The sequence below is a fragment of the Loxodonta africana genome, chromosome 22, assembly GCF_030014295.1.
Source record: "Loxodonta africana isolate mLoxAfr1 chromosome 22, mLoxAfr1.hap2, whole genome shotgun sequence".
In the NCBI taxonomy this organism is placed as follows: domain Eukaryota; kingdom Metazoa; phylum Chordata; class Mammalia; order Proboscidea; family Elephantidae; genus Loxodonta; species Loxodonta africana.
This window is the reverse complement of record NC_087363.1, coordinates 34,732,875-34,751,036: the sequence shown is the minus strand read 5'-3', so window position 1 is coordinate 34,751,036 and position 18,162 is coordinate 34,732,875. Positions and strand designations below refer to the sequence as shown.

General features: G+C 44.2%; 1 protein-coding gene across 1 annotated transcript in view; it reads right to left on the bottom strand.

Moving 5' to 3' along the window:
- EEFSEC (eukaryotic elongation factor, selenocysteine-tRNA specific) overlaps positions 1–2,294 on the bottom strand; it is a 300,712-nt gene extending 298,418 nt beyond the window's left edge. Inside the window, exon 1 of the mRNA XM_064274793.1 lies at positions 1,963–2,294. Coding sequence (XP_064130863.1) covers positions 1,963–2,278 — 316 coding nt within the window. The 5' untranslated portion in view covers positions 2,279–2,294. The remainder of the gene's footprint in view (positions 1–1,962) is intronic.
- Positions 2,295–18,162: the final 15,868 nt, after the last annotated feature.

Here is an 18,162-nt window from a genome sequence, read left to right as displayed (position 1 = left end):
GGTTCAAAGGTGACACAGCTCATAAGAGACAAAGCCAGGCCAAGCCCAGCTCTGACTCCAAAAATATGTCCTTCACCACTCATCTATACCATTTAATAGAAAAAGTGAAGAATTTGTCCCCTTAATTTTTATCTGTCCCTTCTATCGCCAACCTAAACTCGTTCAGAGTACATATCCTAAATGCATTTGAATACAACCAAATAGAATTCAGTTGTAAAAGCAGAAGAGAGTAAAAGCAATCATGTGTATTTTAATATTTACCTGATGACTGAAACTTGGATTGAGTAGAGACTAAGCAGTGTGACCTTGGGTAAGTCCCTTCATCTCTCTGAGCCTCCATTTCCTCTACTGAAAAATGGGGGAAATGAGCCTAAACTGCTTCCAGCATGGGGCAGGTAGGAGGTAACAAAGATGAAAGTAGTTAATAAACTCATCACTACAGCTGGGACCCTGAATGCCCAATTGACCAATGAGGCCATCATCACCAGGCTAATAAAATCATCTGCCCAATATATACTCCCACATGTGCCTGTAGGTGCATAAGTGTGATTGGGTGGAAATACAAGAAACTGGAAACAAGGAAGGTAACCAGCTCCTAGGAATCAGCAGCGAGATGGATACTTCTTCCAGCTATGTACCTCTTTGTCCCTTGTGCATGTATTGTTGTATGTTTTTTTTTTTTTCTAAAAAAGTGTTAAAGACTTGTCTATATATTTAAGTGTAGTTAAACGGGTCTGGAAAAGCACTCCACACAGGGATAACAGTGGTTTCCTCCAGAGAGATGGAGAGGGGTCCAGAATTGGGAAAGGGCACTGGGGAGGGGGGAGGTTAAAAGGGATTTTTGCCTTATCTGAAATGTTCTAGTTTCTCACAGGTAGTATGTACTCACATATCGCCTAAATAATTAAAAATTAAATGGTACAGCATCTTAGGAGGGCACTTAGGCAGTACCCATCAGGAATACAAACACACGTCCTTTGCCCTGGCAAGTTCATTTTTGGAGTTTACCCTAAAGACTTCTATTCTGGAATATACACAGCAGTACTGTTAGCAAAAACTTAAAAAAAAAAAAAAAAAATCCCCACTGCAACAAGTAGATTCAGGCTCTTAGCAACCCTACAGGACAGCAGAACTGATCCACAGAGTTTCCAAGGCTGTAAATCTTCACAAGAAGCAGACAGCCACATGTTTCTCCCAGAAAGGTGGGTTCAAACTGCTGACCTTCTGATTAGCAGCTGAGCTCTTAACCACTGCACCACCAGGGCTCCTTGCAAAAACTAAAAAATAAATAAATGTACATTATCAGGAGACAAGAAAACTACCCTCTAAGTCTACAATGGAATTTTATGGGGCTTTCACATGTACAAATATGGAACACTCTTCTAGGCACAGTGCTAAGTGAAATAATGTATACGGTGTTACCATTTTATACAAAAAGAGAGGAGGGGAATGGGAGGGCGATTACATAGACGCAGGTATGCCTGTGTTTGTATGCGCTGTTTCGAAAATGATACACAAACTGGAACAGTGGTTGACTCTGGAAACATGAGCCAGGAGACTGAAGGACGGGTGAGTGGCGACTTTTTTTTAGACTTTTTACATACACTCTTTTTGTAGCCTTTGAATGTTCTTAACTTGCTCATGTATAACAAACACCTTTTGTGAAAGCAACAAAACGCTTCCCCCCCCCCGCCCCCGCCTTTAAAGAAAGCACCTTCCTGCTCGGTTGTTGCTGGGTGGGAAAAGCTTTCAAGCTAGGCAGCTGTGAGTCGCGATCCCAAAGCCTCCATTCACTTGCTGCGGGGCCTTCGGCGGGCCATGTCCGCCTCTCGGGACCCCATTGGCCCCGCCTGAGCAATGGGGCGATCCGCTTGCCCAGCAGCGGCTCATTCGAGTCCGGGCGCAGAGCCCGCCGCTGGCCCGACGCCCCTGTGCCCGGCTCCCGCCCCGGCCCGCGCTCACCGCCAATGATGGTCCGGATGAGGGAGGCGTGCCCGGGGCAGTCGACCAGCGTGACCTGCAGCTGCGGCTCGGCGGGCTCGGGCCCGGCCTCGGACGCCGCCGCAGGCGCGGGCAGCGCCGACCGCAGGCGCGCGGGCAGGGGCACGGAGAAGCAGGAGAAGCCCAGGTCGAGCGTGATGCCGCGCTCGCGGCTCTGCGGCTGCTTGTCGAAGGCGGCGGTGGAAGCCGTGGTGCTCAGCGCCCGCGCTAGCGCCGTCTTGCCGCTGTCGATGTGGCCCAGCACGCCCACATTCACATTCACCCGCCGCCCAGCCATGCCGCCGCCTGGGACACCGGCCCGGCCCACCCCGACCGTCTGCGGCCGCTGCGGTCCGGCCCGCTAAGCGGCCCCCAGCAACCTGTGTGTCGGGCGCGGCCGTTCCGGCCCCGAAGCTTCCGCCCTGGCGGCGCCGGAGGGCACGGCCGGCACCGGGTATGGAGTGGGGCACGCGGAGATGGCGCTTGCCCGAGGTCACTGTCCCCTCACCTGGTTCCTCCCACTGAAGCCTGTAGGAGCCTGACATTGAGGGAATCCATTCCTTCATTTGTTTATTCATTCATTTCAACAAGCCCTTGTTAAATGCCTCCTTGGTGGCACAGTGGTTAAGAGTTATGGCTGCTAAGCAAAAGCTGGGCAGTTGCAATCCACCAGCCGCTTCTTGGAAACCCTATGGGGCAGTTCTGCTCTGTCCTATAGGGTCCCTATGAGTCAGAATTGACTTCACCACGGCAACGAGTTTGGATTGTTTTTGTTTGGGGGGGAGTGCCTAATCAGGCACTGCTTATTCAAGGCTCTCGAGAGAATGCGCCGTCGACCTTATATTCTTTTGGGAAAGTCAGACAATACACAAATGAGCTAATGAATGAACCAGACCATTTTCAGACAGTGACAAGCCCTCTACGGAAGATAAAAGCAGAGTTAAAAAAGGATCATAGCGCTAGGAGAGGGCGGACAGCTACCTTAACGGGTGGTCAGGGAGGCCTTTCAGAGGAGATGTTCGAGCTGAGGTTCACATGTTGAGAGGAAGCTGGCCATGAGAAAAACTGGGGAAGACTTAGAAGATGGGGAAGGGCAATTTTATCTCTAACTCAGGAAGTCTTACCCCGGGGGGCTGGAGCCTGGGCTTAGGAGAGGCTGGAAACCTGTAAATTGCGTGTAAGATCTTGTGTGTAGGAAGTGTACTGAAGAGAGAGTCCATAACTCTCACCAGACTCCTAAGAGTATCCAGAACTACAAAAAAAGGCTGACCACAGTCAGGCAGGTAACTCAAAGGACAGAAAGTAGCCAGTTTTAATATGCTACTGAGTGATGGGGACTGTGGAGACTTGGAAAGCCCGTGTTCTGAGTAAAGGGGGAAGCTACCGGTCATCTTCAGACAGTTGATACCAGGCAGTAATACTAGCCCAGTGTTTCCTGATCTTGCCATCAACAGGCAAATGGGTAAACAAAGCATGATACATGCACACAATGGAATATTACTCTGCCATAAAGAGAAATGAAGTCCTGATACATGCTACAACATGGATGAATCTTGAAAACATTATTCTGTGTGAAATAAGTCAGTCACAAAAGTTCAAATATTGCGTGGTCCCGCTTACATGAAATAGCCAAAGGTTGTTGTTAGGTGCCGTCGAGACGGTTCCGACTCATAGTGACCCTATGGACAGCAGAAAGAAACACTACCTCATCCCCTGCCACCCTCATGATCCGTGCTATGTTTGAGCCCATTGTTGCAGCCACCGCGTCAATCCATCACATCCAGGGTCTTCCTCTTTTTCCCTGACCTTACCAGGCATGATGTCCTTCTCCAGGGACTGGTCCCTCCTGATAACATGTCCAAAGTACATAAGATAAAGTCTTGCCATCCTTGCTTCTAAGGAGCATTCTGGCTCTAATTTTTCCAAGACAGACATGTTCGTTCTTCTGGCAGTCCGTGGTACATTCAGTATTCTTCACCAACACCCTAAGTCAATGTGTCAATTCTTCTTCAGTCTTATTCATTGTCCAACATCCGCATGCATACGAGGCGACTGAAAATATCCTGGCTTGGGTCAGGCACACCTTAGTCCTCAAAGTGACGTGCTAGGTAGGGGGAAACTGGAGTTCTTGCTTAGGAGGCACTGAGTTTCTGTTAATGGTGGTGAAATTATTTGGAAACAGGTAGTGGTGATGGTTGCACAACATGATGAATGTAATCAATGTCACTAAATTTCACATGTAAGAATGTTGATTTGGTGAATGTTTCCTTATATATACAAATGAAACGCAATGAAACAGTTTTTGAAAATTAGATGAGTTGATAGGTAGATAGAAGGGTGGGTAAATGGATATATACATGCTAAAGCGAGGACTGCATAGCAAAATGTTAATGCCTAAAAATAAAAAACCTAAAGTGGCAGGTAATTGGGTGTACAGTGTAAATTGCTTTCAACTTTACTGACATTCTGAAATTTTTCATAATAAAATACTGGGAGGAAAATGAAATAATCCTCTAAAAAAAAAAATCTGTTCTACAATCTCATATCCACATTTCCAAAATCTAAAAAGCTCTGAAAAAAGCAAGTTTTTTGGTAACTCTTTGGCAGCAAAACGTGACCTGAACTGAGGGGAGAGTAGTTAGAGCTGTGTGTCTGCCCACTTATTGTAAGGGTTCACCTATTTCACTGCAGAAATATTAATGTGTTGATTGCAAGGGGCTACCCACACTGCGTGGAAAGAGCCATGTGGTATCCAATATATCTTCTGAATTACCGCTCAAAAATCTAAGACACGCCTGGCTCCAGGAGCTTCAGTAAGGCATTGTAGACTTGTATAAAGAGTTCCAACTAACCTTACCTGGTGACTACACGGATGTGTGAGTGAGGGAGGAGTCTGGTATGATCCTCAGGTTTCTACCTTTAGACATTCCTTCTTTCATTTGCTTAGTCTTTCAACAAATATTGATTGAGCACCTGCTATGTGCCAGGCACTACTCATGCTGGGGATACAATAGTGAACAAGACAAGTAATGATTAAGTGCTATGGAAGAAATAAAACAAGGCAACGTGGCTAAGAGTGCCTGGTGGAGGGAATGAAGACACCAATTAAGGAAGAGTATTTAGAGCTGACAAAGACATAATTAGGCCCAGCCATGCAAAGAACTGAGGGAAACTGAGGGAGGAATGTGTGGGGCAGAGGGAACAGCAAGTCCAGAGGCACCAATAAGCTGGACCAGGTGGCCTGTGGTAAGGTGGGGCTGAAAAGAAACTGCCTGCTAAGCTTACTTGAAAATGTCTTTGAAAGTATGGTTTTAGCTGAAGGTATGGACTTCCAAAACATCGAAGGCTCTGAAAGGGTGGTCAGGGGCCAAGGCCAAGAGACTTTTCCAGAAAATGAGACCTCCACTATGCTGAGACTGGTGTTGCAACATCACACAGGTCTCCCTTCCTCCACCTCCATGTTTAAACATGGGATACCACTGGGTCCCACATGCCTAACACAGTGCCTGTAATTGGTGCTCAATGGACATTTCTCCAGGGAGGGGAATGGTTGGCTGGAGGAAAGTGAGGAAGACTTCTTTACTCTAAACACACTTGTATTGTTTGAATTTTAAATCATGAGAAAGTATTATCTATTCAAGAAGTAAATATATTTTAAATAATTTTTTAACTTAATGTCCTAAACGCATCAGTAGCAATACAGTTATTTAGTTTCTAGCACCCCGTGGAAGAGTCATAAATGATTCCTCACCTGTTGCCTGTGGAGAAAGGACTAACTCCTCACCCTCATTCCCCTCCCACCACTCTTCACTCCTCCCTGGCCCCCACTAGGCCACCATGAACCTGTGAGATTCTGCAGATGAACAGTGCTAATTCACCTCAACCCACACTCACCCACAGGCTTCCTTCTTTGCTGACACACCCTCTGGAAGTTTTCTCTGACCTCTAGAGGCTAAACTGGCCACCCTATGCCATGCCCTCCACTAGTCACAATTTTTTATTTGCAAATGACAGGAACTTAACTCAAACTGACTTCAGCAAAAGAGGGAACCTATTGGCCCACAGTATAGTTCTCTGGAGCTAGACTGCTATGATTATATTGTGGCTTCACTACTTGAGACTTGTATAGTCCCAGGCAAGTTACAGAGCCTCTCTGTGCCCCAGTTTCATCATATGTAAAATGAGTGCAAATAATAGTTCCTAACCTCTATGTTCCTCACACGTCTGTCAGTTTGTTGTACTGTGGTGGCTTGCGTGTTGCTGCAGTGCTGGAAGCTATGCCACCAGTATTTCAAATACCAGCAGGGTCACCCATGATGAACAGGTTTCAGATGAGCTTCCAGACTGACACAACTAGGAAGATGGACCTGGTGGTCTAATTCTGAAAAAAATTAGCCACTGAAAACATTACGAATAGAAGCAGAACATCGTCTGATATAATTCCATAAAATGAACCCCTCAGGTTGGAAGGCACTCAGAAGACAACTGCGGAAGAGCTGCCTCCACAAAGCAGAGCTGACCTTCATAACAGAGATGGAGTCAAGCTTTTGGGACCTTCATTTGCTCATGTGGCACGACTCAAAATGAAAAGAAATGGCTGCAAACATCCATTAATAATAGGAACGTGGAATGCACAAAGTATGAATCTAGGAAAATTGGAAATTCTCGAAAATTAAATGGAACACATAAACATCAATATCTTAGGCATTAGTGAGCTGAAATGGACTGGTACTGGCCATTTTGAATCAGGCAATCATGGTCTGCTATGCCAGGAATGACAACTTGAAGAGGAATGGTGTTGTTGCATGCATTGCCAAAAAGAACATTTCATGATCTATCCTGAAGTACAAAACTGTCAGTGATAGGATAATATCCACAGACCTACAAGAAAGACCAGTTAATACGACTCTTATTCAAACTTAAGCACCAACCCCTAATGCCAAAGGTGAAGAAATTGAATATTTTTACCAACTTCTGCTATCTTAAATTGATAAAACATGCAATCAAGATGCATTGATAATTACCAGTGATCAGAATGTGGAAGTTGGAAGCAAAGAAGAGGGAACAGAGATTGTAATATATGGCCTTGATGATAAAAACAATGTCAGAGATCGCATGATAGAATTTTACAAAACCAGTGACTTCTTCATTGTAAATACCTTTTCTCAACAACATAAACAACAACTATACACGTGGACCTCATCAGATGGAATACACAGGAATCAAATCAACTACATCTTTGGAAAGAAACTGTGGAAAAGCTCAATATCATCAGTCAGAACAAGACCAAGTACCAACCAATTGCTTATATGCAAGCTCAAGATGAAGCTTAAGAAAATTAATCTAGCTCCATGAGAGCCAAAATATGACATCCCACCTGAATTTAGAGACCATCTCAACAACAGATTTGATGCATTAGACACTAAAGACCAAAGAAGACCAGACGAGTTGCAGAATGATATCAAGGACATCATACATGAAGAAAGCGAGAGGTCATTGAGAGACAAAAGAGAAAGAAAAGACCAAAGTGGATGTCAGAAGAGACTCTGAAGCTTGCTCTTGAATGTAGAATAGCTAAAGCAAAAGGAAGAAATGAGGAAGTAAAAGAGCTGAACTGAAGATTTCAAAGGGCAGCTCAAGAAGACAAAGTAAAGTATTGTAATGCAAAGACCTGGAGTTGGAAAACCAAAAGGGAAGAACACGCTCAGCATTTCTAAAGCTGAAAGAATTGAAGAAAAATTCAAGCCTCTGAGTCGTCATATTGGAATATTCTACGGGGAAAATATTAAATGACACAGGAAGCATCAAAAGAAGATGGAAGGAATATAGTCACTGTACCAAAAAGAATTGGTTGACAACCAATCATTTCAGGAGATAGCATATGATCAAAAACCAATGGCACTGAAGGAAGAAGTCCAAGCTGCAATGAAGACGTTGGCTGAAAAAAAGGCTCCAGGAATTGACAGAATACCAATTGAGATGTTTCAACAAATGGATTCAGTGCTGGAAGTGTTCACTTGTCTATGCCAAGAAATTTGGAAGACAGCTACCTGGCCAACAGACTGGAAGAGGTCCATATTTGTGCTCATTCCAAAGAACGGAGATCCAACAGAGTGTGGAAATTATCCAACAATATCATTGATATCACCTACAAGTAAAATTTTGCTGAAGATCGTTCAAAAGCAATTGCAGCAGTAGATCAACAGGGAACTGCCAGAAATTCAAGCCAGATTCAGAAAAGGATGTGGAATAAGGGATATTGTTGCTGATGTCAGATGGATCCTGGCTGAAAGCAGAGAATACCAGGAAGATGTTTATCTGTGTTTTATAGACTAGGCAAAGGCATTCAACTGTGTGGATCATAACAACTTGTGGATGACAATGCAAAGAATGAAAATTCTGGAACACTTCACTGTGCTCATGAGGAACCTGTACATAGATCAGGAGGCAGTCCTTTGAACAGAACAAGGGGATACTGAGCGGTTTAAAATCAGGAAAGGTGTGCATCAGGGTTGCATTCTTTCACCATACTTGTTTAATCTATATGCTGAGCAAATAATCCTAGAAGCTGGACGATATGAGGAAAAACGAGGCAACAGGATTGGAGAAAGACTCATTAACAACCTGCGTTATACAGATGACACAACCTTACTTGTTGAAAGTGAAGAGGACTTGAAGTACTTACCAATGATGACCAAATACTGCAGCCTTCAGTATGGATTGCACCTCAACATAAAGAATGCAAAAATCCTCACAACTGGACCGATGAGCATCATCATGATAAATGGAGAAAATATTGAAATTGTCAGGAATTTCATTTTACTTGGATCAACAATCTATGCCCACGTAAGCAGAAGCCAAGAGATAAAACTACACATTGCATTGGCAAATCTGCTGCAAAAGACCTCTTTGAGGTGTTAAAAAGCAAAGATGGCCTGATACTGGTACAACAACAGAAGCGCAGACCAATGGAACAGAATTGAGAATCCAGACATAAATCCATCCACATATGAGCAGATGATATTTGACAAAGGCCCAAAGTCAGTTAAATGGGGGAAAAGGCAGTCTCTGTAACAAATGGTGTTGGCATAATTGGATATCCATCTGCAAAAAAATGAAAAGACACATACCTCACACCATGCACAAAAAGTAACTCAAGATGGATCAAAGACCTAAATATAAAATCTAAAATGGTAAAGATCATGGAAAAAAAAAAATAGGGCAGTGCTAGGAACCCTACTGCATGGCATAAACAGTATACGAAACATTACTAACAATGCAGAAGAGAAATCAGATAACTGGGAACTCCTAAAAATCAAACACCTATGCTCATCCAAAGACTTCACCAAAAGAGTAAAAAGATTACCTACAGGCTGGGAAAAAGTTTTTAGTTATGACATTTCTGATCAGCGTTTGATCTCTAAAATCTACATGATACTGCAAAAACTCAACTACAAAAAGACAAATAACCCAGTTAAAAAATGGGCAAAGGATATGAACAAGCACTTCACTAAAGACGACATTCAGGTAGCTAACAGATACATGAGGAAGTGCTCACAATCATTAGCCATTAGAGAAATGCAGATCAAAACTACAATGAGATTCCATCTCATTCCAACATGGCTGGCATTAATCCAAAAAACACAAAATAATAAATGTTGGAGAGGCTGTGGAGAGACCAGAACACTTATACACTGCTGGTGGGAATGTCAAATGGTATGACCACTTTGGAAATCGATTTGGCGCTTTCTTAAAAAGCTAGAAATAGAACTACCATATGATCCAGCAATCCCATTCCTTAGAATACATCCTGGAGAAATAAGAGCCTTTACATGAACAGATATATGCGCACCCATGTTCATTGCAGCACTATTTACAGTAGCAAAAAGATTGGAGCAACCAAGGTACCCATCAATGGATGAATGGATATAAATTACGGTATATTTACAAAATGGAATACTACGCATCAATAAAGAACAATGATGAATCTGTGAAATATTTTACAACATGGAGGATTTTGGAAGGCATTACACTGTGTGAAATTAGTCAATTGCAAAAGGACAAATATTGTATGAGACCACTATTATAAGAACTCAAGAAATAATTTAAACACAGAAGAAAATATTCTTTGATGGTTACGAGGGTGGGAGGGAAGGAGAGGTATATTCACTAACTAGTAGACAAGAACTATTTTAGGTGAAGGGAAAGACAACACACAATATAGGCGAGGTCAGCACAACTGGACTAAACCAAAAGCAAAGACGTTTCCTGGATAAACCAAACGCTTTGAAGGCCAGAGTAGCAAGGGGGGGCTCTGGGGACCATGGTTTCAGGGGACATACAGGTCAATTAGCATAATAAAATCTATTAAGAAGACATTCTGCATCCCACTTTGGTGATCGGTGTCCGGGGTGTTAAATGCTAGCAAGTGGCCACCTGAGATGCATCAACTGGTCTCAACCCACCTGGAGCAAAGGAGAAAGACGAGCACCAAAGACACAAGGTAATTATGAGGCCAAGAGGCAGAAAGGGCCACATTAATCAGAGACGCCATAAGCCTGTAACCAGAAGAACTAGATGGTGCCCAGCTATAACCAATGACTGCCCTGACAGGGAACACAGCAGAGAATCCCTGACGGAGCAGGAGAACAGTGGGATGCAGGCCTCAAATTCTTGTAAAAAGACCAGACTTAATGTTCTGACTGAGACTAGAAGGACCCCAGAGGTCACGGTCCCCAGACCTTCTGTTAGCCCAAGACTGGAACCATTCCCAAAGCCAACTCTTCAGACAGGGATTGGACTGGACTATAACATAGAAAATTATACTGGTGAAGAGGGAGCTTCTTGGCTCAAGCAGACAGATGAAACTATGTGGGCAGCTCCTGTCTAAAGGGGAGATGAGAAGGCACAGGGGAACAAAAGCTGGCTGAATGGACACAGGGAATACAGGGTGGAGAGAAGGAGTATGCTGTCTCTTTGGGGGAGATAGCAACTAGGAGTACACAGCAAGGTGCATAAAATTTTTGTACGAGAGACTGACTTGATTTGTAAGCTTTCACTTTAAGCACAATTAAAAAAAAAATGCGAAGATGTCACTTTAAGGACTATAGTTTGCCTGACCCAAGCCATGGTATTTTCAATCGCCTAATATGCATGTGAAAGCAGGACAACAAGTAAGGAAGACTGAAGAAGAACTGATGCCTTTGAATTATGCTGTTGGTGAAGAATATTGAATATACCATGGACTGCCAGAAGAACAAACAAATCCGTCTTAGAAGAAGTACAGCCAGGATGCTCCTTAGAAGCAAGGATGGCGAGACTTTGTCTCACGTACTTTCGATATGTTATGAGGAGGGATCAGTCCCTGGAGAAGGACACTATGCTTGGTAAAGTACAGGTCAGTGAAAAAGAGGAAAACCCTAGATGAGATGGACTGACCCACGCGATCCTGGATTATATGTGTAGGCCCAGTGTCATCACAAGGGTCCTTATAAGAGGGAGGCAGGGAAGTCAAAACCAGAGAGATGGCATCCTGCAACAGTGTGCTCAAGAATAACAATTGTGAGGATGGCGGGAGACCAGGCAATGTTTCATCCTGTTGTACATAGGGTCACTATGAATCGGAATCAATTCAACGGCACCTAACAACAGCAACCTCTATGTTTGTGAGGATGACATGAACTGGTGTTTCTATAGTACTTAGAACAATCAGTGGTGTATATAAGTACTATGTAAGTGTTTGTTAAGTTAAATACATAAACCTAACTTAAAAGTCTAGGGGAAGAGCGCCCTCGCAGCATGGCCTCATCTGGGACTGAGGCACTGTTGCAGTTGCAGAGATACCAAATGAGGTCTCTCTTTGTCTTGTTCCTCCTCCACACCCAGCTGGCTCTCTCTTCACAATGACAAGATGGTTGCAGCAGCTCCAAGGTTGCAGTCTTAGCAACCCTACCAAATACCAACATCTAGTCTCACTGGCCCTGATGAAGCCACGTGCCCTGCAGCAAGCAGAGAAATAACATTGCTCTGTCTTGCCAGGTCTGGGTCAAGAACCAGGAGTCTAGAACACAAGAGCTGGCAGCGGGAAAACTCTCTATGGAAAATGGAGTGCTGTTGCCTGTAAAATAAAGCTCGTCACACAACCTCTCTTCCGTGTACTCTATTATAGTCTCTAGCACACCAGGTGTTTGTTTTCCCCATCCTATGGGCTGTAGACTCGAAAGCAGGTCCCTAACTTGCACACCTCTGATGCTCCACAACTATTTCTTGACTGGGCTTACCCCAGACCTCTAGCCCACAAAGACCTCCACCTCTGCAGCAGACTCTCTCTGTATCATACGGTTCCACAGGCTGGGCACAGTCCCGGGAAAATTTACTGACAGGAAACAGCCTGCAGATCTGTGATTATTTTGGATTTGTTCGTAATGTTAATGTGATGCTGGCTTCTTTCTGTTTCTTTAATGCCATTTTGTAATAAGATAGTTCAAAGTTCTTTACAAACAGCTAGTAATTAATTCAACTTCATTAAGGCCAATTAATCCAGGATTAATTATAAATTTGCCCAGAGGAAGTTATTATACTTTGCTCTTTGATTTGGATTTTAGCTTTAAAGATTCTTTCAGGAGTGAAATGGAAATTTCCCTTTTCTCTGAGGGTGTCTACCTTGCCAGTGATTGTGTTTACTGTGTTCCTTCTTCAGTATGTCTCATGCTAGTCACAGAAGTGGTTGTCACCCAGGCCACCAGCAGAGCTAGATGACATTCCCACCACTAAGCAAGTCAGCTAGGACCACAGCGGGTGAGGAAGCCTGATGTAGAGGCAAGAGTAGGTCTCACGTGGGTTCAAATCATGGCTTTACTTTGTACTAGCTCTGTGATTTTGCCATTTCTCTGTCTCCACGTGGGCACAGTATTTCACAAGATAAGTACGGTCTGCAATGGTGGGAAGTTGTATCTGCTTTCCAGCATCCACTCCCTCTTCTTTTGTAAAATTCCCTGATTTTTTTTTGGCATCAAGCCTCCTCTCTCCCAGGTCACCGGACGGTCTGACTGCCCCCCTCCCCCCCAGCTCCAGGAGTGGACCTGTGACTCGGATCTAACTGATCAGCATGGTTCATCCTGTTGGACACAGCTCTTGTTTTGGTAGTAAGTGACCTAAGTTGGCCCAATCAGAGCAAACCTTGGAATTTTGTGCAAGGAAAATTTGGCCTCTGCTGGACCAAAACTTGGGAAATGCAAGTCTGAGCTGCAGGGGCAACCTAGTGGGGAGCCTGGCCATGGGAAAATAAGGCCCCCCAAGAATGTCCATGTCCTAATCCCTGTGAATATGCTACTGTACGTATGTAGGGTATAGTAAAAGAACTTTCCAGACATGATTAAATTAAGGATTTTGAGATGCAGAGATAATCCTGGATTATATGAATGGGCCCAATGTCATCACAAGGGTCCTTATAAGAGGGAGGCAGGGAAGTCAAAACCAGAGAGATGGCATCCTGAGAAAGACTTAACCAAACACTGCTGACTTTGACGGTAGAAGAGGGTCATGAGCCAAGGAATGTGGGCAACCTCTAGAAGATGAAAAAGGCAAGAAAACAGATTCTCCCCTACTGCCTCCAGAGGGAACACAGCTCTGCCAATATCTTGCTTTTAGCCCAGTGCGACCCGTTTGAATTTCTGACCTCCAGAATGGTAAGATAATAAATGTGTGTTATTTTAAACCACTAAGTTTGTGGTACACCACCTGTCTGTCAGCTTATTATACTGCGGTAACTTGCATGTTGCCATAATGCTGCATGACTACAGTATTTCAAATACCAGCAGGGTCACCCGTGATGGACAGGTTTCACTGGTGCTTCCAGGCTAAGACCGACTAGGAAGAAAGGCCTGGCGATCTACTTCTGAAAATTAGACAGTGAAAATCCTATGGATCACAATAGAATATTGTCTGACATAGTGCTGGAAGATGAGCCTCCTAGATTAGAAGGCACTTAAAATACACAGTGGTTGCAACAAACGGACTCGAGCATCCCAATGATTCTGAAAACGACACAGGACTGGACAACATTTTGTTCCCTTATACATGAGGTTGCCATGAATCACAGCTGACTTGATGGCAAATGTCATGGATTGAATTGTGTCCCCCCAAAATATGTATCAACTTGGCTAGGCCATGATTCCTGGTATCGTGTGGTTGTCCTCCATTTTGTGATCTGATGTAATTGTCCTATGTGTTGTAAATCCTAATCTCAGCCTGTGGTTAAGGAGGCAAGATTATGTTACGTTGAAGAGGATTAGGATGGGATACAACACTTTTACTCAGGTCACAGGCCTGATCCCATGTAAGCGGAGTTTCCCCGGGGTTTGGCCTGTGTCACCTTTTATCTTACAAGACATAAAAAGAGAGAGAAGCGAACAGAGAGAGAAAGCCTTCCTCTAGAGCTGGTGCCCTGAAGTCAGACTTCCAGCATCCTAAACTGTGAGAGAACAAATTTCTGTTTGTTAAAGCCACCCACTCGTCATATTTCTGTTACACCAGCACTGTTGTTGTGTGCCATTGAGTTGATTCTGACCCATAGTGACCATTTAGGGCAGAGTGGAACTGCCCCATAGGGTTTCACCTGAAAAGTATGCAAATTTGGGTTCAGATTACCATTTAGATCTGAAGATAAATCACCAAAAATCAAACCCAGTGCTGTCGAGTCAATTCCGATTCATAGCGACCCTACAGGACAGAGTAGAACTGCCCAAGGAGCACCTGGCAGATTTGAACTGCCGACCCTTTGGTTAGCAGCCCTAGCACTTAACCACTACGACACCAGGGTTTCTGAAGGTAAATAAATAGCATATACAAATTTACACCAACTTTTGTAGGATTTTAATTTTAAGGAATGAAGGCACATTTTGGTTAGCAACCTGAGCTCTTAACCACTTCACCACCAGATACCAGCACTAGATAACTAAAACAGAATTTGGTGCTAGAAGAGTGGGGTGCCGCTCTAACAGGTACCTAAAATGTAGAAGCAGTTTTAGAATTGGGTAATGAGTAGAGGCTGGAAGAGTTTTAAAGTGCCTAATAGTGAAAGCCAAGATAGCCTTGAAAATACTGTTGGTGAAATTATGGACATCAAAGGCAATTCTGGTGAGGGCTCAAAAGGGAGTGAGGACAGCTGTAGCATAGGAGACAGCACAGAGTGCAAGAAGCAGCCGCAGAGAAACAGCAGCAGCAGAACCAGGAGACCAGCAAGAGATGGCACAGGAACCAACCCACAGAGGAATAGAGCTGAGAACCTTCAAGCAGAGGCTTCCTGGTGAACTGGGGTACCTCCAGGCACCTGTCAGGGGAGCTAGGCTTGCTAACTCGCTGAGCGAGAGAGCTGTTACATGTGTAAATCTCCCTCTCCTTTCTCTAATAACGGCACCAGTCATTGGATTAGGGCCCACACTGAATCAGGGTGATTTCACCTTGGAATCCTTAACTAGCCACATCTATAAAGACCCTATTTCCCAATGAGCTCACATTCTGAGTTCTGGGTTGACATGAACTTTGGAGGGGACACTATTCAACCCACTTCAACAGATAATTCCAAATGCTGGTGAGGAGGTGGGAACGGGTGCAGGTAATATACAGGTAATCTAAATCTCAGCAATCTCACCCTTGAGTAAAATTGATTCTTAGGCCTATTAGCAGACAAGTGCAAGGATGTTCACTGTCGTTTTATTTTAGCTTTGAGATGTTAGTGGCAGTCAAGGGGCCCAAGGCTGGCTAGGGGAATGAGGAATGAAATATGCTGGATGCATGCTGTGGAATCTAGGCAACAGTAAGAGAGATGGAGAGATCTTTACACACGCACACACACACACATGCACACATCTCAGTGTTAGGTGAAAAAGGTAAGCAACAGAATGAGATCAGAACCACAATGGCATTTATGTAAATATAGAGCACTTACATCTATATCAATTAATGGTATTTATTCAGCAAGGATATAAAGCTATCCAGGACGTGTACCAAGTACATTAGAGAGAGCGTCTATGTGGGGAATAAGAGCAAGAGTGGGGCTTAGGGATAAAAAGGGGAATCATTTTTAAAAAATAAAATAAACTAGGACAGCCTAGTTGTATTTACCCAAAATGATAATGAGTCATGAAACTGAGAGAGCGATGAGCTCAACTCTGCACCTGAGATCCAGATAGAATACCAAAAACCCATTGCTGTTGAGTCAATTCTGACTCATAATGAACCTGTAGGACAAAGTAGAACTGCCCCATAGGGTTTCCAAGGAGCGCCTGGTGGATTTGAACGCCCAACTTTTTGGTTAGCAGCCGTAACTCTTAACCACTCCCCCACCAGTTTCCCCAGAAAGGAAAATAGACATAGTCAAGCATCTATAAATAGTGGGATGTAGCTGCAGTGTAGAATGTTGAAGGGGTGACTGTTGGAAGATGCAGCTGGGGGACCAGAGGGCCAGGCCATTGCCCAGCTGGAGGACTAGGCTGAAGAATTTGCACTTTATTCTGTAAGCAACAGAGAGTTGTGGAAAGTTGCTAGTGATATGGAGTGTTAGAAATATTTGTGGGGGTAGAACCTAGAGCATACATTCGCTGGAAGAATCTTTACTGAGCATCTTTTATGTGCCAGGCACAGGGCTGGGCCCTGGGCATTCAGCAATGAAAAGAATAGACAAAAGCCTTGCCCTGGTAGAGGCACAGTTATGGTGGGGGAGACTGACAATAAGCAAATAAACAAGCAATGCATATATAGTGTATTGTCATAGGGTAATAAATGTTATGGGGAACAGTAAAGCAGGAATCGGGAGTGCTGCCCTGAGTAAGTGGGGGTAGTTTCAATTGCAAATAAGGTGGCAGGGAAGGACTCACTTGGAAAGAGACCTGAAGGAAGTGAGGCATGGTTATTATTGATCAGTGGAGAAATGCTGAAGCCTCAATCAGACACAGGGGAGCACAGCCGCTGACTGCACCACAAGCTCTGGAGGCTCCAGAACACCCCTGGGAATCAAATGGGGACATGGTACCACTTAACTCAGGTCTCCATACGTAACTCCATATGTAACGGGCAGAATGAAAATCACTCTTTTTTCTGTATAGGTACACAGCACCCTCAGGTGGAAATAAAAAATCACTCCTTGCCAGCACTCCTTGCTATCTTTGTAACTTCTGCAGAAAGTCTTCCCAGGTCATCCTGTGGGAAGTAGCCTCTCACCTGCAGGCATCGCGGTGGCAGTCTCCTGCTGTATTGTCTTCCTGGCAATAATCACCAGTTGGAATAATCTAGTTGCCTGATGTTTATTACCTTTCTGTAACACTTGAATGTAAACTGTGAAGACTGTGTCATTCTGCTATGTGCTCAGGACCTAGAACAGTGCTCCCGCTCACAGTAAGCAGCCAATAAATAGTTTTAGATGGATCAATGAGTGTGGGCTTTTGTCTGTAGCTCAGGAGTTGGGGCCAGGCTGAGGTTATATATTTGGGATTCAATGATATAGAGGTGGTAACCAAAAGCAGGGGTGGGAGTGTAGTGGGGTGAACTCAAGGAGAGGGCATAGAATGAAAAGAGATGTGAGCCAAAGATGGAACACTGGAAAGTGGTAATTTATAATGAACGAGCCACAGACAAGGGGACAGTGAAGGAGATGGGGAAAACCAGAATCAGGACAAACAGGAACACCAATGTGGTCAACTCTTGTTAGTTGCTACTCAATAGCCATTCTTCCTTTTTCCTTCTAACAGAAATCCAAATTTCCTTTTTGTAGGAGATGTGCCCAGGTAAAAGCATTTCCTTACTCCCAGCCTCTTTTACAACTAGTGGGGGCCATGTGAACAAATTCTGGAGAGTGACATGTAAGTGGGCTTCTCTGGTTGAGAGACAGGTTCTGCTGGCCATGAGCTTCAGCATTTAGCCCACTGTCCTTCCTCTTTCCTTCTTTCTCCTGCCTGGGATGTGGAAGTGATGCCTGGAAGTGCAGCAGCCATCTTTCCATCATGAGAACCAAAGTCACATGCTAAGGATGGTGCATTATACTGGGGGCACAGTGAGCAAATCCTACTGCCTAGTAAAGACCAGCATGAATCTAATTTCCACCTGGAAGTGGATCCAGTCTTCACTGTCCCATATCTTTATCCTCATCGCCAGCCACCCAAGCATTGCTCTGTCTTCATCTTCAGC